Source organism: Heptranchias perlo, unplaced genomic scaffold, assembly GCF_035084215.1.
Source record: "Heptranchias perlo isolate sHepPer1 unplaced genomic scaffold, sHepPer1.hap1 HAP1_SCAFFOLD_1739, whole genome shotgun sequence".
NCBI lineage: Eukaryota > Metazoa > Chordata > Chondrichthyes > Hexanchiformes > Hexanchidae > Heptranchias > Heptranchias perlo.
In genome coordinates, this window is record NW_027139011.1 from 3122 (window position 1) to 26745 (window position 23624).

A 23624-nucleotide genomic window follows, 5' to 3' on the forward strand; every position below is an offset into this window, starting at 1 on the left:
CCCCGGGTAATATCCCCCTTTATCCCGGGTAATGTCCCCCCTTTACCCCGGGTAATGTCCCCCCTTTATCCCGGGTAATGTCCCCCCTTTACCCCGGGTAATGTCCCCCCTTTATCCCGGGTAATGTCCCCCCTTTACCCCGGGTAATGTCCCCCCTTTACCCCGGGTAATGTCCCCCCTTCACCCCGGGGGGAACCTCACTGAGGGAGTCAGGAGGACCAAACCATCCGGCAATGGTAGAGGGGGAGGGGGATGCTCAGATCAATTAACAGTAAGAAAATTATTATAACCATTTATTATAATAAAAACATAAGAGTGATGTGATTGTGAGATAAATGAGTCAGAGAAGAATGCGGATTTTTTTTTTGTTTCCTTTTCCGATGTGGAATCCACCACCTCAACTGACGTGGCCACTCCCCCCCCCCCCGGCTCCCGGCGGGAGTGGGCGGGTCCGGGCCCCGGATGTCGGGCCTGCTCTCGCGGGACTTGGTGCGGGCGCGCGGCTGGAGGTGAAGCGGCGGACGGCGGGATTCGGCCTCGGGCACCGGCGGGTGAGAGACGGCGGCGTGGGGGGGCTGGTCGGTCAGGTGGGCGTCGCGTCTGATTCGGGCCTCCGGTTTGGTTCGAGCCCCGGTGCTGCGTTGGGTGCAATGCCCCCTCGGCCCCGGCCCCGGCCCCGGCCCCTGGCTGGGGAAGCTCGGTTCTCTCAGCTCCTGTATTTGTGGTTTTGTCCCCGGGTTCACAAATCCAAAACTAAAGGTCATAAAAGATAAGCCGGTCACCAATAAATCGAATGGGGAATTCTGGAGCAGCTTCTTTCCCCGGAGAGTGGTGAGAATTGTGGAACCTGCTACCACAAGGAGTGGTTGAGGGGAATAGCATCGATGGATTTAAGGGCGAGATGAGGGAGGAAGGCCTAGAAGGATATGTTGATGGGGTGAGATGAAGGAGGGAGGGAGGAGGTTCATGTGGAGGATAATTACTGGCATAGACCAGTTGGGCCGAATGGCCTGTTTCTGTGCTGTAAATTCTATAGGTAATATGCAATTTTTTTTTGCCCCTCTTGGAAACATACGAACAATGAAAAGACCCCCCCCCCCCCCCTGTCCCACACGGTTGTGATGCCTTGTGCACCACAATACAGACAGACACTCCCCATCACCCACCCACGTAATCTCCCTGGAGAGGCGAACACCCCAGGCCAATTAGGGGAAAAAATTTGGGACATTCCCCCCCCAGACCCACTTCGGCAAACAAAACTGGTGCAGGAGCTCACGCTGGCCCTGATTACAAGGTGACCTCCGACCCAGCCGAAACAGGTCCAGGTCCAGGTCCAGCTCTCGCTTGAAGGAACCCGGCGAATCAGTGTCCAGCGCATGAGCCAGCAGCCTGTTCCAAACCCCGAGCTGCTCATCACAGGATCACAGCATGGATTGATTCCCTGGCAAAAGCAGGTCCATTGAGGTCAGTTTATTTCTAATGTAAGGAATCTTACAACACCAGGTTATAGTCCAACAGTTTTATTTGAAAATCACAAGCTCCGAAAGCTTGTGATTTTCAAATAAAACTGTTGGACTATAACCTGGTGTTGTAAGATTCCTTACATTTGTCCACCCCAGTCCATCACCGGCATCTCCACATCAAGTTTATTTCTAGTGTGTGAATATGATGCAGTGAGTATAGCATCCCACTAAACCCAATATAAAAGCAAAAGTACCAGATAATTCCACTTCCTTGACTACATTCATTTCCCAGATCAGCTTTTCTTTTGCACCAAAATGCAAGGCTCTTGTTAATGAACTTTTCTTAGAACAATTGAACACAACTTTGTAAACAAATTGAAAATTTTGAGGGTGTAACTAATGGGGTAGATAAGGGGAAACCAGTGGATGTAGTACATTTGGATTTTCAAAAGGCGTTCAGTAATGTGCCGCACAAGAGGTTGTGACACAAAATTACAGCTCGTGGGATTGGGGGTAATATATTAGCATGGATTGGTTAACGGACAGAAAACAGAGTAGGAATAAACGGGTCATTTTTGGGTTGGCAGGTTGTAACTAGTGGGGTGCTGCTAGGATTAGTGCTTGGGCCTCAGCTGCTTACAATATATAACAATAACTTAGATGATGTATCCAAGTTTGCTAACGATACAAAGCTACATGGGAAGCTGTGAGGAGGATGCAAAGAGGCTGCAGAGGGATATAGATCGGTTAAGTGAGTGGGCGAGAAGGTGGCAGATGGAATATAATGTGGGGGAATGTGAAATTATCCACTTTGGTAGGAAGAATAGAAAAGTAGAATATTTTTCAAAAGATGAAAGACTAAGAAATGTTAGGGATTTGGGTGTCCTTGTACATGAATCACAGAAAGTTAACATGCAGGTACAACAATCAATTAGAAAGGCAAATGGTACGTTAGCTTTTATTGCAAGGGGGTTGGAGTATGAGTAAGGAGGTCTTGCTGCAATTATATAGGGCTCTGGTGAGACCACACCTGGAGTACTGTGTACAGTTTTGATCTTATCTAAGGAAGGGTATACTTGCCTTAGAAGCGGTGCAACGAAGGTTCACTAGATTGATTCCTGGGATGAGAGGGTTGTCCTATAAGGAGAGATTGGGTATATTGGGCCTATATTCTCTAGAGTTTAGAAGAATGAGAGGTGATCTCATTGAAACATATAAAATTCTTAGAGGGCTCGACAGGGTAGATGCTGCGAGGCTGTTTCCCCTGGCTGAATAGTCTAGAGCTAGAGGTCAAAGTCTCAAGAGGTTGGCTATTTAGGACCAAATTGAGGAAAAATTTCTTCACTGAGGGTTGTGAATCTTTGGAGTTCTCTACTCCAGAGGGCTGTGGATGCTGAGTCGTTGAGTATATTCAAGACTGAGATCGATGGATATTTGCACATCAAGGGATAGGACGGGAAAGTGGAGTTGAGGTAGATCAGCCATGATCTTATTGAATGGCGGGGCAGGCTCAAGGGGCAGTATGGTCTACTCCTGCTCCTATTTGTTATGTTCTTATAAAAGCCCAGACAACATTACATACTGACAAGAGTGTCTATCTCAAACATTGACCTGCCTTTTGACTTTAGTTCAGGGGTTTAATACTTTACACGACATGTGGGTGTTTTCACTGCCGTTTACTGGAAAAATCAATCATCCCGCCCAGCCTAACTTGTATGTTAGAATCACCCAGGGACTGATTGTTGCGTGCCAATTTGTTGAATGTTAATTGAGACCATTAGAAGGAATGGTACTACCACACCCTTCAACGTCATATGGCAAGACATTCCTATTGCTTCAGTCTGGAGAAAGTCTTTGGGACATTGCCAGCGATCTAGTTCTCCAGGTAGAAAGAACTTAAATTTACATGGAGCCTTTCACAACCTCCGAACGTCCCAAAGTGCTTTACAGCCAATTGAGTACTTTTGAAGTGTAGGGAAACGCAGCAGCCAATTTAGGCACAGCAAGGTCCCATAGATGTTTAATAAAGAGTCAGTAATACAGGTCTGGGACCTGTGACTGCCTTCAAATAAACACACAGTGCTCACTGCTATCATAGCCAGGAAATAAACTGGATTCAACAGACCCATGTTTGCAGCCACTAGCGTTAGCCAGTAGAATCATAGAACGATGCAGCACAGGAGGAGGCTATTCAGCCCATTGTGACTGTGCCGGCTCTTTGAAAGAGCTATTCAATTAATCCCATTCCTCTGCCCTTTCCCCATAGCCCCGCAAATTTTTATCTGGCAAGTTTATTTTAGTGGTTTTCACCAGCTGTGCTGGAACCACTTTTTCAGGAGCCAGCAGCTCTAGAACCCCACTAAATCCAACATAAAAGCAGCTTTTGTACCTGGCACATAATTCAACATCATAATCTTCACCCCAGTCAATTGACCTTAAACCCTTGGAGTTGATGACTAGTTGTTTTAATAATTGAATCAAGGAGTGTTTATCTTCATTCCAATTGTGATGATATAACCTTCAGTGTTCTGCCGACTCGTGTTAATGTCAGCTTCAAGGTGATCATAGTCTGTTTATAATCCAAACTCTTCTATCTCAAACAATTTCCAGACACCACAGATCATAGTTCAGATCATGTCACCGACCATGATACACTAAGGGAGAACAATAACCATGCAATAAGTCAGTGACATTTACAGTTTTTGCAATGCATCTGTTTTTTATTTGTGGTTTGCGTTTAATTTGTTTTGGGATTTAGTTGAGGTGGCTTGAGGTTGTAATCTCCCAATGAAAATGATGGGAAGCTATATTTTTCTGGTCTTATGTGTTCCTGTCAATAGTCAGTGCATGTGTCGGGGACAAATCCTGCTTATTTTTTTTTAAGTTGTGCAAATTAAAGTTGCCTTTTACAAGAATATAGTCTGGATTGCAACTACAATAACATTCCCTTTTAGTGTAATTTAGCCCGTGTCGTTTGAATTGGGCCAATTGGTACCAAATGACAGTTACTTCTGTTTTTTTAAACTCACTCTGCATCTATTAAGAATTTACAATGGTGGTGGTGGGGGGTGGAGGATGAGATTTAGCTAACCAGATTATGTTAAAAGTATGTTATAGCAATATGAAATCAGTCTCTCAGACTATAGTAACCCTGTGAACACTCTGGTTGCTGATGAAATCTGTAATGCTTTTAATCCTTTATCATTAGGAATGTAGAACTCATGGCAATTGCTTGGGTAAACTTTTGCAGTGACTTGATTTTTGAACAGTTGCCAATTTCAGCCACTGCTCATAACTACCAATGTTTAATTATAAGCTGGAGAGAACCCTTGTCTATGTTCAAACATTCGTATGTTGTCTGTGGGACTTCAGTCCTTCAACAATTGCAGTTGTGGTGTGCATACTTAAGGGTTTCTTCTTTGCGGTCGTTTATTTCAGTGAAAAGTTTCCATTGCCTCTAATGACTATCTTAACAACTTGTTTGACTTCATGCATAGGTCATTCCGGCTCCTGGGAATTGGACAAATGAATTGGAGGTTGCTCCAGTCATTGGAGTGTTGCGTGTTGGGATGTGATATAACCATGGCACAATTCTGCTCTAGCTGCACATTTAGCTGCTGGAGAACTCTTCTTTGCATTTATTGAGTGAAAATTAGAAGTTAGCATTCAGTAATCTTTCTGTGTGATAGATTTTAGCATAATATTGAGTAGTAGACCTCTTCTAACTCATGCTCACCAGTACAGGGTTTCCCATGCTGTTTATTGACAAAATAACTTCTTGATGTTGAGTGTTTCTTTTTGATTTTTATAAATATCAGCCTTTCCAAAATGATTGTGGCATCTCCAAAATGATGAGCAAGATTAACATGCTGGCCAGCATTATCAGATACTCCACTTATTGTCAGATACTTTTTACATTTAAGCAGGGGTCCTGAGAGAAGGGCATTTCAATGGAGACGTAACCTCTAAACTCCTCTCTGCCATTTAACTTGGTTCCTACCGCCACTCCAATCAAGGCCCATTGAGGTGAAAGACCTGAAGTTGAGGGGCTTGGGTGATTGCCCTCCAGCAACCACAGCCATCTTCCTTTGTGCCAGGTATAACTCCTGTGACCTGCCGTCTCTGACGAGCTTGAATCTTGTTCTGTTCCCGGAACTAGAGGTCTTTGCCTCCATCTTTGTCCTTGATATTTTGCACACGTATGAGCCATTACTGCGCCTCATTATTGCTTTGCGTGTGAATGGCTCGGCTTTCCAGCTTCTTCTGAACCTGGCCCAATTCTGACTCCCAGTGTTGCCTCCCTGTGAGCAGCACCACTGGGCATCCACTTGTGACTGTGTGCCTTCTGTTGAGAGAAGCTGGTTTGGCAAGGTCAGCATTTGCCTCCGAGTTTGTTGGTTTTGCATGAGTGACGCTCCAGAAAGAAGCTTTTGTTAGAGACAGCCTCTCTCATATTGGTCACAAGGCTGCTAGGGTGGCAATCCTGATTTCCAACCACTTGAGTGTTTACATTAACAGATGCTTATAAGCCCTGGGTTTGGAAAGAGTTTTGTTCTTAATGCAAGACAAGAAAGGGGAAGATAACGCATTAGGCACTTGGGGGGGGTGGGGGGTGGGGGGAGGGGGGGGGGGGGGGGGGGGGGGGGGGGGGGGGGGGGGGGGGGGGGGGGGTAGGGGGGGGGGGGGGGGGGGGGGGGGGGGGGTTGGGGGGGGGGGTGGGGGGGGGGGGGGGGGTGGGGGGGGGGGGGGGGGGGGGGGTGGGGGGGGGGGGGGGGGGGGGGGGGGGCTGGGGTGGGGGGGGGGGGGGGGGGGGGGGGGGGGGCCCTGGGGGTGGGGGGGGGGGGGTGGGGGGGGGGGGGGGGGGGGGGGGAGGGGGTGCCATGTAGGTATCAGTTCCCAAAGCATAGCTATTTGCGCAGCAAGTGGCAAACCTGATGTAAAGTTGCCAGAATCAATAAATCCGGCTGCCAGGAAGACATGGTTTAAAAACAGAAGGGTCTTCCCAGTCGGCAGATTCAGCGAATCCAGCAACTTTATCCCGGAGTTCCTGTCAGCTACGTAAGACCTGTGCTTTAATGACCAGCAGCAGAAACACCCCACTGATAGCAATATAAAAGCAGCTTAAATTCTGTTTTCCTGGAGAATGACATCAAACCAGCCTCCATGTGTTGCCTTTTTATGCTTTGCTCTTCTATATTCTTATTGTTGACTGATTTGGGAAAAGGTGACTGATCTTCTGTACGTGCAGAGGGAGGGAAGGAAAGGATAGCATTGACTATTCTCCCGTTTAAGAAGGTGATCTCTGCTTTGTTTTTTTAATGTAAGGAATCTTACAACACCAGGTTATAGTCCAACAGTTTTATTTGAAAATCACAAGCTTTCGGAGGCTTTCTCCTTCGTCAGGTGAGTGTCACTCACCTGACGAAGGAGAAAGCCTCCGAAAGCTTGAGATTTTCAAATAAAACTGTTGGACTATAACCTGGTGTTGTAAGATTCCTTACATTTGTCCACCCCAGTCCATCACCGGCATCTCCACATCTTGTTTTTTAAAAACAGTGGCAGGTTTGGGAACAAACACTATGCTAATGCAGTACATTGTGCAGTGGCAGGTTTGGGAGAGACACTGTGCTAATGTACATTGTGCAATCGTGCAATTTTTACATCCTGTTGCAAGTATGCTCAACTAGCTCAGTGCATCACACAGGGAGGTGTCGTTTGAGGATGGACAGACTGCTGTCACTCACGTGGAGGCCAAAACGTTTGCATTTGCTATGTGTCGGAAACTGAAAGAACTGGAGTAATGTTAAAGCACCTCTGAGCTTTACTTGCCTATTTGTAAAGGGACCTGTGTAAATCATGTGTTTATAGTAACTAAATGAAGTAGTAATATGTTTTTGCTGGAGGAAGCTGCACCAGGATACCATGAAGATCAAAACCTGATTAATGTCAAGCTGTTTTCTGTGACAGATTAAATCTAACCAGAAGATCGCTTTATGGATGAATAAAAAAAGCTTCCATTGTTGCAATAAATTAATTTATTGTTGTTCTGACCTGGACCAAATGATGTTCTCAGCACGTTGGAGTGATTTGTTCATTAATTGCACCTAACTCCTCAACGCATAATTTTTAAAATTCATTCATGGGATGTGGGCGTTGCTGGCGAGGCCAGTATTTATTGCACATCCCTAATTACCCTTGAGAAGGTGGTGGTGAGCCACCTTCTTGAACCGCTGCAGTCCGTGTGGTGAAGGTTCTCCCACAGTGCTGTTAGGAACGGAGTTCCAGGATTTTGACCCAGCGACGATGAAGGAACGGCGATATATTTCCAAGTCAGGATTGTGTGACTTGGAGGGGAACGTGCAGGTGGTGTTGCCCTCGTGTGCCTGCTGCCGTTGTCCTTCTAGGTGGTAGAGGTCATGGGTTTGGGAGGTGCAGTCGAAGAAGCCTTGTCGAGTTGCTGCAGTGCATCTTGTGGATGGCACAGACTGAAGCCACGGTGTGCCGGTGGTGAAGGGAGTGAATGTTTAGGGTGGTGGATGGGGTGCGAATCAAGCTGGCTGCTTTGTAGTGGATGGAGTTGAGCTTCTTGTGTTGTTGGAGCTGCACTCATCCAGGCAAGTGGAGAGTATTCCATCACATTCCTGACTTGTGCCTTGTAGATGGTGGAAAGGCTTTGGGGAGTCAGGAGGTGAGTCACTTGCCGCAGAATACCCAGCCTCTGACCTGCTCTCGTAGCCACAGTTAAGTTTCTGGTCAGTGGTGAACCCCAGGATGTTGATGGTAATGCCATTGAATATCAAGAGGAGGTGGCTAGACTCTCTTGTTGGAGATGGTCATTGCCTGGCACTTGTCTGGCGCAAATGTTACTTGCCACATATCAGCCCAAGCCTGGATGTTGTCCAGGTCTTGCTGTATGCGGGCACAGACTGCTTCATTATCTGAGGGGTTGCAAATGGAACTGAACACTGCAATCATCAGCGAACATCCCCATTTCTGACCTTATGATGGAGGGAAGGTCATTGATGAAGCAGCTGAAGATGGTTGGGCCTAGGACACTGCCCTGAGGAACTCCTGTAGCAATGTCCTGCGGCTGAGATGATTGGCCTCCAACAACCACTACCATCTTCCTTGTGTTAGGTATGACTCCAGCCACTGGAGATTTTACCCCGATTCCCATTGACTTCAATTTTACTAGGGCTCCTTGGTGCCACACGGTCAAATGCTGCCTTGATGTCAAGGGCAGTCACTCTCACTTTACCTTTGGAATTCAGCTCTTTTGTCCATGTTTGGACCAAGGCTGTAATGAGGTTTGGAGCAGAGTGGTCCTGGCGGAACCCAAACTGAGCATCGGTGAGCAGGTTATTCGTGAGTAAGTGCCGCTTGATAGCACTGTCGACAACATCTAATAAAAACAGCTTGCATTTGTACAGCATTTAGAATATGATTGATTCCAAGGTGCTTCATGGGGATGGGGGAGGAGAGGATCAGGACCCTGAGCAGAAGTTGGGAGCACGTCACTGAAGGATTAGGAAAAGCTAGGTATTGGGATGCTTTGGAAAATGGAGAGAGATAAAGCAAGGTGAAGGTGTTTTGGAGCGTAGGGAAAGTGGGGGTGCATGATAGAACAGACGGTGTGAGCTGGGATATGGGGCTGGATGAAGTAGTGGAAGGAAGGTGAAGCCAGGCCACAGGGATTTATAAATGTGAGGATTTTTAAATCAATCTTCTGGGGCCAGGGAGCCAATGGAGATTGGTGAGGACAGAGGTGATTAGTGAGCCAGATCTAGTGCATGATAAGATGCAGGGAGTAGCGTACTCGATCAGCTGGAGTCTTATAGAGCAGAGGTGGGGATGTCAGTGAAGAGAACATTGGAGAAGTTGAGACTGGAAGTGATGAAAGTGTCTGAGGGTTTCAGCAGCACTGGAGACTGAAGGCAGGCAATATTAAGGTGGAAATAGACTGAATATCGGGTTTGAAGCTTAACTGAGGAGCGGGTGATGTTACTTGGTCACAATTCTGGGTGTCCACTTGTGGGAAAAATTCCTGTTTTAATCATTAGCTGAAGTCTTTTTTTTTAACACAATGTGCTAAGCAAATCAGGTCCACATATTTCGAGCTTAGAATTCCTTGCGTATTTCAAGCTGCAGTAGTGGCCCAAGTGCTGGGCTCCCCTAATAAAAGACGAGCTGTCTCAAACAGCTGATGTCTAGAACGTTGTGTAGAAACCATCTGTTTTGAAATTGGATTTTAGACAGTGATAAATATTCCCTACCAATTGTTTTTCAGAGAAATGTTTAGTAAAAAACCTCTGGCCTCATATTACCAATTCATAGGATGGAGCACCTTTTACACATGTTGGGTTTCTCCCTCTTGCTGTTACTCTAAAACCAACTTCTAATGCAGAACAGATTCACTGGCAGTAAGTAGCAGTCAAGGACATGGCTACAGACTGCTGTAAGCTCCCTGTGCTTCCACATAACCAGTACAATGCTTGACTGACTAGTAGTATGTCTCCACTGTTACCTTAAATTGTAGAACAGTATTATGCTAAACTGTTATAAGTTATGCTAAACCGTCGCAAATCACTGATTGGGCCCCAGCTGGAGTATTGTTAAATTCTGGGTACCGCACTTTAGGAAGGATGTCAAGGCCTTAGAGAGGGTGCAGAGGATATTTACTAGAATGGTACCAGGGATGAGGGACTTCAGTTACATGGAGAAACTAGAGAAGCTGGGGTTGTTATCTCTAGAACAGAGAAGGTTAAGGGAAGATTTAATAGAGCTGTTCAATATCATGAAGGGTTTTGATAGAGTAAATAAGGAGAAACTATTTCCAGTGGTCGAAGGGTCGGTAACCAAAGGAAACAGATTTAAGATAATTGGCAAAAGAAGCAGAGGTGAGATGAGCAATTTGCAGGGCTATGGGGAAAGAGCAGGGGAATGGGACTAATTGGATAGCTCTTTCAAAGAGCCGGTACAGGCACGATGGGCCGAACAGCCTCTTGTGCTGTATCATTCTACGAAAATGATACTAAAATTTGGAAGAAAAACACTTATGCTGTGACTGTGTATGCACACACCTGGTATGTGTGCATTTTTAAGATATATAAAAAATAAAATAGCATGCTGGAAATCTGAAACAAAAACAGAAAAATACTGGAAACACTCAGGCAGCACCTGTTGGGGGGGAAAAATTAACATTTCAGGTATATAACTCTTCATCCAAATCTGTTCTGGCAAAAGATTATATACCTGAAAAATAACTTTTTTCCTTCTTCCACAGATGTCGCCTGACCTGCTGACCATTTCCAGCATTATTCAGTTTTTGTTGCACTTTTGAGATGTGTTTGGTCCTGTGATTTTGAAACTTACTGAGCAACTCTAGTGCAAGGAAGGGGGAGCAAAGGGGCGAGTGGTAGTCGCATTTTCTTTCCACCAGTGATAAAGCAGGATCTGGGGTCTCTGCCTTTTGCTAAAATGCGAGTTTCTGAAAAGTCAGCACCAGTTCTAGAGAGAAGTAGGACATTTAGTTTCTGTTTGAAATTATAAATAGAGCACAGGTCTGTTTGTTCTGGCAAATAGAGGTTTGACTTGGCTGAAATTTGACCTCCCTTTTCCTTGAATTCTTAGTTTGGAATCCAGGGTAGATCTTGTGTTGGTGCCAATTCAGATGACTGCATGTAAACTTGGCAACGGACCTAACGACCTGAAACTCTTTAACAAAACCTTGTTTCCTTGTTGCATTATCACTCTCCGCTGCTCAAAGTGAATTATAGAACCAGCCTGCTCACCTGGATTAATGGCATCGGGTCTCTGTTTAAACAAAATACAGCCACTTACATTGTTTCCACAGCCTATATCTTGGCTGGACATTGAGCTTTTAATGCTCCACTTATGTAACACCTCAAACAAAAACTTCTGACGCACTTGGTGTATGTTTGGGCAGAGGGGTAATAACATTTAACTCTTTGGTACTAAATGTGCTCACCACTAAATGTGTATTTATCTACTCTTAATTCAAAATTGCTTAATTCATATTATCTGATAATTCCAATTTTTTTTGCACTGAGTTCCCACATTGCTATGTTTATATTGCTGAATGCAAATTATTGGATAATTCGTATTTTTAGTGGACAACAAACTTTGAATTAGCAAGAGTACATTCTATAACTTTCTGCCTATATAAAATGAACAGAAGTTTTCCCGATTCCCACATCTTTTTGGAGCAAACTTTGAAAATGATCATCTTTTGTGTTGGTGCACTTCACTGCAAGGGTTAAAATATGTTGTCAATAACGGTGCTTGTTTTGTAGAATATTAACTTCTAAACCTGATTGAGATTGATGACACAAGGCCAAAATCCAAGCAGTTTGCTGAGCTGTGCTATTTAAAAGAATCTTTTACATCTTGGGAGGTGGTGCAGATGCTGGGTACCTTGTGATATTTACTGAATTAATCTTATGTTACCTATTGCTTTGTTGAGAAACCTAGGAAAGGGGTCAAGGCAGGTGATGAATATTTTATTACGGGGTTGGTGATGAATGTACTCAGCATGTTTGCAGTTAAATGTTGAGGGAGGAAGGTTCAGAGAAGTATTGACCATGTTTCTATCAAAAAAGAGAGCGAGGTTGAAAGGTAGAGATGAGAAGAATTGCCTGCTAGATGATGGACTTTTAGTTGTACCTTATCCAGGAGTATGAGAGTGGTGCTGGTCTTGGAGAAGCATACGCTTTACAGAGAGAGATATTGAAGGACAAAAATGCATTTGGCATAAAGAAGGAAACTGAGCTACCTGAAGGTAGCCTTAACAAGTTACAGCTGATCCAGAAGTTACCAGACTTTGGGCGTTGCCTTTAGAAATGACAGGATTCATAATATTTAACATGGAGAAGCTTGTTTTTAGTTTGGAATGCTTCCTTATGTGACATCATGAATGGGAGTGCTAACTTCGGCCCAACTGGTCTTATTCATGATGTCAGAGAGGGAGTTACATACTACCTGTAACTGTATAAAATGGTATAACAAGGAATGCCATAACACAGCACAAACAATTCCAGTAGGTCCTGTACAGCCTGTTGGAGTTCACTTTAGATTAACGCCTAGTCCTATTTCAGAGGAACCAAGCAGAGAGGGGAAGATTGTTTTAGATTTAAGGACATAGAGGCAGCCCTGTATGAGTATTATTCTATGTACAACTTACATGCCTACATTTTACACTTGTATTTTAGCCTGGCAGCGTTACATCAGTATGGACTCAATACTGCTTTCGTATTGAGGGAAAGCCGTACTCATATGATGAAAATATTTGTTGGGTCACTGTACATGTTGAATGGCTGGTTCTGGTCTCTGGGGCTGGGAGATGTTGGTGTACAACTTGCATTCTGTATACATAGTTGGCTTTTTCACAAACCCATTGGGACCCATTCTGTAATGCAATCCAAGTGGTTTCAAGCATAATGTTTTAAAGTAGTCCATCATTTTTTCTTCTCTGTGGTGCATTTTGACAACATGTAACAAGGTGTGTGTGTATATAGATCTTGGATTTTGAAAGCCTGGTTTCACTTTAGTGTTGATATATATCTGGAAGCAGCTCACCCTCTTGGCTAAGCTGGTGTGTGGCACGTTACAACTGACCGAGGTTCCTGCTGGTACTGCATGTTGAATGTGGAACAGGATCGGGCTTGGCTGTGATTTATCCAGCACTTACTCTCCACCCTCCCACCATGGTTGAATATCCTGATAACAACACATTGGGGTCAGGTACCAACAGGCATTTGGTGCACATAGAACTGTATCTTGATGAGGCATCAATGCCTTTAAGTAGGCGAGGAAATAAATTCCCACTTATGTCACCTCATGCTTGGTTTGACTCTTTATAATTCGTGATAACCTTGGCATAGAGCAATCATAATGTTACATGAGTAAACTGTCTACAAAATGGGGACTCCCAAGCTACCTGTAACCAGCAGTTCTAAAGCAAAACAGGATAACTAAGATGCAACAGTACACGTATGTCTTTATGAAGCTTAGGATTGTGGGCAATTCAGAAGATCATACTTTTCCTTTCATAACATTTTACAGCACAGAAGGAGGAGCTGTCCAGCTATTCTCATTCCCCTGCTCTTTCCCCAAACCCTTTCAATTTTTTCTTTTTCAAATATTTATTCAATTCCCTTTTAAAAAATTATTATGGATCATGTTTCCAACACTATTGGGACATTCCTCTGCATAATAAAAAAAAACTTCTAACCACTTCCCTCGTTCCTTTGATGATGACCATATATTTACACCCTCTGCTGTCTGGTTACCGACTCACCAACTAATGGAAATAGTTTACTGTGATTTACCTCAATTTAAAGTTCTGAAATCAGCGTTCTGTGTGTGCATATATATACCAAGATTTTGACAGCATTAAAGGTGTTCAATATGTTAAAAAAATAAAATCGCTGAACTGTCCAGTGGCTAAGCAAGGAATTAAAGTTTTGTGACACACAATTTAATTCCTGTTAACAAAGAATCTTGGGTGTTACGATTGGGGGCTGCATTGCAGAATAGCTCCAGCCTGTTTAGATTTTAATCTCCTTCGAGCTATCCTTAATTTTTGCCTTTAGGAATTATGTAGGAATTTTTCCTGAATTGGTGACGAGATTTTATCAGTAACTTTCTGGGTCAAGCCTAAGATCAAAACTGAGGAGGGTATCGTGGTTTGAGTTGTTTTCTTTGGTCTTAATTCATTGAAAAACGTAATGCTAATACCTCCACTTTATAATTGAATAGTTTGAAAACCATCTACTTTTGGTTTCTTTCCAACCAGTCTGCTCAAAAACCAAATAAATGCTACGTTCAGAAGGTTCTAGGTTCACCCCAGGATTTGAGCGTATGATCTAGGTTGGCACTTCAGTGCAATACTGCATTGTCGCAGGTGCTTTCCTTTGGGAGAAGCGGCAAACACGTGATCTGTTTTATCTATTCAGGTGGATATGAAGATCCCATGGTGGTATTTGAAGAACAGCAAGGGGTTCTTCTGGTCTCCCAGCCAGCACTGCTCACTCAACCACATTATTAACAAATGACTGCTATGTTTGGATACATTAGTGGTACTTAGTTGAAAGCAAAACCAGAAAATGTTGGAAACACTCAGCAGGTCCGTCAGCATCTGTGGAGGGAACAGATGAGTTACGGTTTCAAGTATAGACCCTTTTTTGTCAGTTCAAATTCCACCATCAGTTTTTTTTGTTTTTTGCACTTAAAATTACAAAGAATTTACAGCACAGAAACAGGCCATTTGGCCTAAATAGTGTATATCACTCTACATCTAATCCTATCAGCATAGGCTTCTATCCCTTTCTCCCTCATGTACTTATCTAGCTTGCCTTTAAATGCATCTATGCTATTTGCCTCAACTACTCCATGTGGTGAATTTTGATCAGAAGATTACAAGATACTGTACATACAGATGAGGCAGGCTATCTGTCCTATCTTAGCTTATCCATCTCTTAAGGCACAATTTCACAACACTTGCCATCTTCTCCCTTTCCTCCAAAATAACGAAGCAAAGATTGCAAACTCACTTTGTGGTGTATCAGTGGTTCAAACCTGCACCCATCATCACACCGGGTTCCTTAAATGAATCCAAAATTAATTCTGATCAGAAACGTTAACCTTCGTGCCTCTTTCTTGATGCTGATGGACTTGCTGCCTATTTGCAGTGTTTGTAATTCAAAGCATTTAATTGTACGTGAAGATGTTTGTGTGAAACATGATACAAATATAAATTCTTTCTAGAGACGAGGACCCTTGTTCACTTTAATCTGGCTTTACTCCCAGAATTTTTGCGGCAGTGCTGTGCCAATCACAATACTGTGCTGGGTTTAAATCAGGACATTAATGATCTTCAACATTCAGGGGGAAAAGTTACAAAATTTGTCTCATTGTTTTTCATACTTTGCAAACTTTTACAACGTGGCCGTATTCCCCCCCATGTTGGGGCCCCGCGTATGTGTGCTTCACCGATCGGCCGTCGCAGTCCCCCCCCTCTCTCGGGGAGCCCTGTGTACGTGCGGCCGGGCGATCCGCTAGTGGCGGACTGCTGACGTGATGGGAGCATGCGTGGGGGCGTGACGTAAGCGCGCAGGCGGCGGGTGTGCGTGGCGTGCAGGGGTATATAAATAGCCGAGGAAAAGGCCGTTTGGCAGTCGGTGGACGACGAAGAGAGGGGGGGTGGCGGCAAGAGTGGAGGTGTGGATCCGCCTCACAGGTACAATTTTCGGTATCGGCCCGGATTGCGCTGAATAAGTTTGTCATTATACCCGCTGTGTAACCGGAGGGGCCTATCGCCCTGGTGGCGATCAGAGCAGCGGGCGGCCATTGTTGCAAGCGCCCAAGTTAGAAGGCATCTGGGTTTCGTTCTCTAGTGGAACCCTGGAGGGTAGATTCGGTCTAATCCTTCTTATTGTCAGTGCAGGGGAGAGGCCTCATTGTTCACACAGTTTCTGTTTCGCCCTTGATCCGTAGATGCTCATTATTATCAATGCAGAGGGTAGTCTTTTTTGGGATTGGATTGCAGGGCAGATTGAGTGAAGGTTATGGGACCCACTAATGATTCCCAAGCTACATATTGCTTTGTTAAAATTGATCATTGCCTGTTGATTCTTTTTTTAATGTATTTTATTTTGGGGTTATTTTGTTTTAAACAGGCAGTTAAGTTGCGGGGCTGGTTCAAGATGACTTTAATTAGATGAAGCAAAATGGCAGTGCAAGTGTAAAATTCCCATGGACATAAAATGCTCCTGCAAAGCTGTTTTGTTTTGGTAATTTTGCATTTCTTTCTCGGAGCAAAAAGACCAAATCCCTCCCTTATCCATTAGGCGGCTGCAGTACCAGACCCTTCAGTAGTTCGGAGGAAAATTTGGGACTATGGGAAAAGAATAGTGATAACAGGATGTAGCATAATTTTCTTTTAATGGGCTGCAAGACGTTGAGTATACAATTCTGTTAGAATTGGGTGATGGAATCTGCCTCTCTTTCACATCCTGAACAGTGCATGTTCCTGGCACTTTCCAGGATTTTTACATGGAGAATTTAAGTTTAAATTGAACAGAACATTGCAGCTATCAGTCAGGTGGATTTATTGGGTTGGGGGGGAGGAGGAAGAGAAGAGATCTGGAATGCACCAGCCCCGCTGATGCACAAACACAAGAAAGGTGAAAACCACAGTTGTGCCATTTTTTTCAGACATTTGTTTTTACATGTATTGCCAAACCTCTCCCAAGGCTGGTTTCAGTGCTGTGCAGTTTATGTTCATACTGCTAACCTATGGATGATCCTATCACAAAGGACCAGAGTTAGGTGAATTATAAACATCAACCCAGTGTGCACTGTTGACATGCAATCTTTGATGCACAGACATAACATGAGCCGAGCATCTGGAAATGGGTGAAAAGGCCAATTTTTATGTAAAGAATATGCATACTTATGCAGGGTGTGTGCGTGATGTACCGCTTCTAGGAATTGCCTTTCTGTTACAAGTTTTATTTGTGCTGTGAATCCTCAAAGGGGGTTTTCATATGCAGTTTATTTATGCTGTACATTGCTAAGAGTTTGTAATTCCTATCAATGTAGTGTTCATCTGAAAACTTTAAATAGCAGTATTTGTTTTAAAAGATTGATCTGATAATATAAAACCTTCAGAAAGTACCTGTGCCATTGAGTATAATGAAATGCATTATTTATTCAATCTCCACTTATGATAGGACTTTGTGTCATCTCATAATTTGCACGTCTAAGTTGAAGGAGGAAGACTTTACCTACAGTAAGCGATTACCAATTTAAGACAGGATTGCTAAACAAGGAAATGTTTGTATACATTCTTTACTGTGGATGCAGATGTTGGAGCAACAGTGCTCAACTTTTATGTAATGGGAAAATGAGCTGAGGTACCCGTCAATACAAAGTGCTAGATGTGCTAAGTTCCATGAAGAAAACCTAGCCCGTGTGCTTGTCTGGACAGAATTTAAAGTATTTGAGTAAAATAATACAAAGAGAAAGGATGTAGCCATTTGTTAGAATGGTATTTTGAGTCACAGGCTTTCCTGAGGTTTGCAGTTTGTGACTTTCCCATTAAAAAAAAAACCACTTCATGTAAAATATGGCCATAAAATAGATTTGGATGCAAAAGACCTTTCAGTCCTTTAGGTCTCTTCCTTCCAGAATAACAATCATATTGCCTTCCCATTGTTGATTTAGCTGTTTATTAAATGAGTCATGTCCCATGGCTCAAATCTTCCTTCTCTCCCTGCAGCTGTAAATAGCCCTCTGTAAAGAACAAAATCCTGATGTCTTCTAAATTTTGCTCATCACAAGTCTGATCCAATGCCCTCTTTTTCTGTAGCCCTGACATAATAAAGTATTGTTCTGGGGTTACTTTCTCTGTCCCGTTAAGTATCTAAGGTCCCTTATGAGCAGCCTTTCATGTCCTAAAGTGCTTTACAATCACTGTTATGTAGGCAAATTTGCACACACCAAGGTCCCACAAACTTCAAATGAATGAATGGCGAGGTAATTTTTTATTTGATGATGATGATGGTTAAGGGAAGAATGCTGGCCATAAGCCAGAAGAGCTCCTGCTTCTCTTCAGATAGTTGTAAACAATTTTACAATTGTCAACCCCAGTCCATCACCGGCATCTCCACTTCAGATAGTGACATGGAATCTTGTGCGGCTAGCTGAGCAGGTAGATGGGTCCTAGATTTAACCTCTGAACCAAAAGACTGCACCCCAACAATGCAACATTCTCAGAACTGATCCATGTTACGTGTCTTACCTTTGATAACTTACCCACTGACCTTGGTTTATAAAGGGATGTCTGGGGTAGAAAGTCAGGGTATTTCCTCTTGGCAATTCGGGATGACTACTTTTTAAAGCTGCATTGGTTGTAATTCGTTTACTTTTGAATATTCCCAATATCCATTGACTCCATTAAAGTGACCATTAGCCTTCGCAAATTCCTTCCCCCTCCCCTTTGAGTATTGTAGACAACAATTCATGTGGTTTTTCGTTTTCCACTTCTTCAGTATAGCCCTGACACCCATTCATTTGCAATGTTGGTGCAAAGTGGCACTGCACTATTGGAAAGAAGGGGAAAAGGAACAAGTAAATAGAGCACATTTAGTGCTACAAGAGATCCACTATTCATGGAAATACACTAATTTGTCAAATCATCATATGAAAGTGATTCATTAAATGTCTATCATAACATCCTGCCACCAAAATAAAAATGTTCATTAAAATTAGAAAGACTAATCATCAGTGATGTTGGTGGCATCCTTTAATGTCCAGATCAGTAAAAAATATTCAATAGAAATTGTAGTATGTTGTTGGAACACCTCATTTTGGCTGCATCTATTTCCTAAATAGCTGGTTAATCCCAATCAAGTGCTTCTATTCATCTCCTCAAATCTGAATTTAATAGCATCAAATTGTCTGTTCTTTGCCTACCCAATTTATTTAGCTCCCATCTTTTCTATTGAAGAAACCGTATAATTTGAACTTTGTAAATTAAAAGTATAATGGGAAAATTTCAGGACCTTTTTATATATTAAAACACTTGCAGCTCACACTTCCTGTAAGTGTTGCACTTCCTTAATACTTTGTCCATCACACTTGGTTGATAACACTCCTTTCTTGTAAAACAGCATATTCTCTGACTTACTGTATAAGTCATTCTTTGTACCAGTCTCTCTGAGTTGTGCCTGTATATTTGTGTGTGTGTGTGTGGGGTGGGGGGGATGCGTATGTATAATGTGCTTATGCAAATTGCTCTTGCATTTGCACTTAATTGATCAAATTATGTTTTCATAAATCCAGCAAATTGTAGCTGGAAAGGCAGGGAACATACAAGTCAAATGCAAAGAGACGCAGATAGAAAAACTGCTGAGAACCACTGAGGATATAGGAAGACAATAAATCAAGCGAGAGCAGTGGACAAAATCAACCAATAAAAGCTACTGAACGAATTTTAAAATATTTTTGAAAATCCTCTCAGCTGCCATCTTCCTTTAAGCACTAAGCTGAGTACTTATTACATAATAGACATTAAAATTGCCTGCACCAATGCTTTCCGTCGGAGGATTTTTTTTGTATGTAAAATATCAGGTAGGGCAAAGCATGTAGTATTCAACTTGAGAATTTTCCTGAAAAACTATAATGGGTTTTTTTTACAACAAATAAGACACAAATTGAAATGTAAACATTACCAAATATAAAAATGGAATCTAAAATGGCTACAATTGCCTTCTCTTTATACCCAAGCTAGCAATTCCTGGAAGGGCTGTGCCATCATTCAAGTTTAGAGGGAAGTTCTGAACAAGTCTTGAATTTAAAATGGTTTACCAAAAGGTTTTGTGTAAATATACCAAATATATTTTTTTCATGGGAAATATATACCCCCACCCCAGCCCCAGCTCCACACCTCAGATCCCCCTCCTCTGCAAAAGTGTAAGTTCAGACTCACCATGGGGAGATCTGCTATAATTTAAAATAAAATATCTTTGTAGCTTTACTTTAAATGTATGATGGAATAGCCAAGCACTTCGGGGATCTTAATCTAAAATGGCGCTCTTGGGAATGTTGAGGAGAGATCAGGTTGCCAAGTGAACTGAAATACAGCAATTTAAAAAAAAATCAGCCAGGATTTGACTATTTGGAGTTCTTAATATTGAGCAGCTTTTAAGTGACAGGCATTTAATGGGGCTTGACTGAAAGCGTGACCGCCCTGCTAATCTTGCATGCTCATGTCCACATTTGCTGTTATCTTAACTACCTTTTTTCAGCAGAGACCAAGATGAACCCAACAGACAACCAGGGTGGGGAGAATACCAGCTTCCAATTCAAGGATTCGTTAATGAATTGTTTGAAGGCCAAGCGAGATCTGGAGGCAGCCATTAGCAATATAATTCAGGCCGAACAGGAGATAAAAGCAAACAGTCATGAGGCAAGTTTACCTTAAATCTATGTCCTGTGATTACTGATCCTTCTGCCAGTAGAAACAGTTTCTCCCTGCATTGAGTGGTGGGCAAGTACAGTCCTGACTTAAATACACTGGGGATGATTTTAAGTAAAATCGAGTTTTTGTTAATATTGCATGCAGCCTGTAGTTTTTATTTCTTATAATGTAGGTGTGTAAAATTTCCTGGAAGAAGAATGCCATTGCTTAGTTTCTTGTTCTTTTGCAGGTAAAATTTCAAATTCACAGCTGTATCAGCCGTCACATGGAGTGCCTGCGCAGTAGGGAGGTTTGTCTCTTGGAGCAGATCGACCTTGTGCAACAGCTCAAGGAGGAGTCCCTGCAGCAACAGATTCAGCAGCTTTACTGGGTAAGGGAATGATTGCTGTGCCATTAAAATAACCATTCCAAACTTTAGTATTTAAATTAGAAAAACAGCACATTAGGCTCTCTGGGCGTGCATGTTCTTATAGGGGCCATACAATGCTTGTTTTCATTTGTTGTGAAGTGTTTTGTGGGCGATGTGCTTTTATAAGATGCTGAATTATGTATGTTGATGGATTGACCGTTCGTATTTACATTGAAATCCTGCCCTCAGATGCAGCTTAGTAGTATTAACTAAGTACATCTGTAAAATAAATCAAGTTAGTGATGTTTCAGTCCCGTGATACAATCAGTGTTGTCCTCTATGTCCCATTACCTGTTCTGTTTCCCCAGCATTGCCTGCCTCCACCCTATCTCTGCCACTAAAATCATTATGTGGAGATGCCGGTGATGGACTGGGGTTGACAATTGTAAACAATTTTACAACACCAAGTCATAGTCCAGCAATTTTATTTTAAATTCACAAGCTTTCGGAGGCTTCCTCCTTCGTCAGGTGAACGATGTGAAAATTTTCACATCGTTCACCTGACGAAGGAGGAAGCCTCCGAAAGCTTGTGAATTTAAAATAAAATTGCTGGACTATAACTTGGTGTTGTAAAATTGTTTACAACTAAAATCATTATCCATGCTCTTATCATTCCTAGACTTGATTTTTCTAATATCATCCCCCTACACTCCATAAACTCCGCCTGGTCCAAAACAGCTATCCATCTCCTGTCCTGTGCAAGTCCCATTTGCCCTTCATCGTTGACCTACACTAACTCCCAGATCTCCCCCCGCCATTGCTCTCTACTTCTGCAACCTCTTTCCAACCGTATACCCCTTTGGCTCTCCGACTGGCCTATTGTGCTTCTTCCCATTTCCCTTTTAGAAACCTTCTCCAAAACCCATTTCTTTTCCTCACCCAGGCCTTCATTTACTCTATCTAATCTTGCTCCAGGGTTTGGTGTCGATTTATCTTTGCCACCCTCCCTCCATGTAAATGGAAGTTGTTTAGTTCCTTGCTCTGATAACGCCTCGGGTTCCTTGCTGTTGGTGGAGATTTGGAATTTGAGTTCTGGCATATTTTTGAATTCCAATATCTAAAATTGGATTAACAAACATGTTTTAACTGATTTGAGCAGTGGACCACATCAAAACCTTTAATTGGATTTGGCCAGGTCAATGGACACCTGGAGTTCCTGTGGATTGATCCAACTTCAAATTTAATTTCTTATTAATGCCAGAGACTTCATCTTGAATCTTTGCTTCTTGCATTTGGTGCTGAGTGAAACTTTACCAAATCTTCTCCTTGCAGCTTGGCTCGGTCGGTAGCACTCTTGAGTCAGAAGGATATGAGTTTGAGTTCCATAGCAGGGTTTGAGAGCATAAACTAGGCTGACACTGAGGAAGTGCTGCATTATTGGCGATGTGGTCCTTCAAATGAGACATTAAACCGAGGTCCCATATGTCGTTCAGATGGAAGTTAAAGATCCTATGGCACCTTTTGAGAGAAGCAGTGATTTCCTGTGTACTGGTTAGGATTCCTCCTTCAACTGGTGATTCATCTCACTGCTGTCTGTAAGGTGCTGGTGACGCAGAATGGCTGCCACCTCTAGCCACACAGCAGTCTTTGCGCTCAGAGTAATTCATCGTGCAAATCATTTTTGGGACGTGCTGAAATGACATAAGGTGTTGTATAAATGCAATTTTATTTTCCTTCAGCTGCTGGGCCAGTTCAACTGCCTTATTCATCAATTGGAACATCCCCAGAGTAACCTTTCGACCAGTCAAATTACAGCCTGCCTGGAGAGGTGAGAGTTGGCACGTTCCAAATTGTGGCGTTTTTATAGTATGAATTTATTGAGCTGTATATTCATTACAAATTGTAATTGTGAAATCGGAATTCAATTGTAGAGTAACTTCAGATGAACAATACGGGCCCTTAGCTTTCAGCTTGTGATGTAATAAATAGCCCTGGCTGTAATTAGTTGACTAGCTTTGTTCAGTGGACAGCTGGGTGTGATTGATTAGGAGGGGGGTGAGATTCAGCAATACTGTTTCAAATAATACCCATTCTTCAAGATATATGGAGTTAGCGTTCAGGTTATAATCAGTGTTTCAAAGATCAGCAGTGACATTGAAATCAGATTATATGGAAGTCGAGAGCTTACTTTACACCACTATCCCACCCTCTGGTGGTCTCCATATAAACAAAAACCCCTGTATCTGAAGGGGCAACTAGGGAATACATAGAATGGCCTACTTGTGTTAAAAGATGTTCCCGTAGTTTTCCCCAAAACATTAAAGATTAAGTAATAAAGCAGATCAGCCTATTACTGAGTTAGTGTATATCCTATTCCAGATTGAAGAACCTGGCCCTGAAACCAGAAGAATCCCCCACCCTGAATTTTGAGGCCGATGTCCCTTCACTTCGCCAAGCCATTACAAGCTTTGGGGCCATCAAAACACCGGTAAGTGCCTTAATCTATCTATTAGTTCAAAGGAGGTTTCTTTTTGTTGTAATAAGAGTTTATGGTACAAATAAATCAAATTTTTGATAGCGCATTAGTGGAAAGCTTGTATTGAGATGAGAAATGGCCTTTTATTTGCTGCCTACCAATGTACACTGACCTCTTGAGCACACTTCATTTGTAGCACTGCAATCTTCCACATTGGCAAATTGGCCAGGTGGCTTCTTTGAGAAAGGTTGCTTCACTAAAGACAGTTGGTGTTGTAACTGTCCAGATTGGGCCCTACATTTTAGTATAATAAAACCACCAACTATTAATCTA

General features: G+C 42.8%; 1 protein-coding gene across 1 annotated transcript; it reads left to right on the forward strand.

The window, feature by feature from the left end:
* Positions 1–442: 442 nt before the first annotated feature.
* LOC137309665 (nuclear receptor coactivator 4-like) lies at positions 443–23303 on the forward strand (the record flags this gene model as incomplete). Its single annotated transcript, XM_067977742.1, has 5 exons — positions 443–551; positions 20294–20454; positions 20696–20836; positions 22555–22643; positions 23195–23303. Coding segments are annotated over exons 2-5 (489 nt in total), but the record flags the coding sequence as incomplete, so codon positions are not given.
* Positions 23304–23624: the final 321 nt, after the last annotated feature.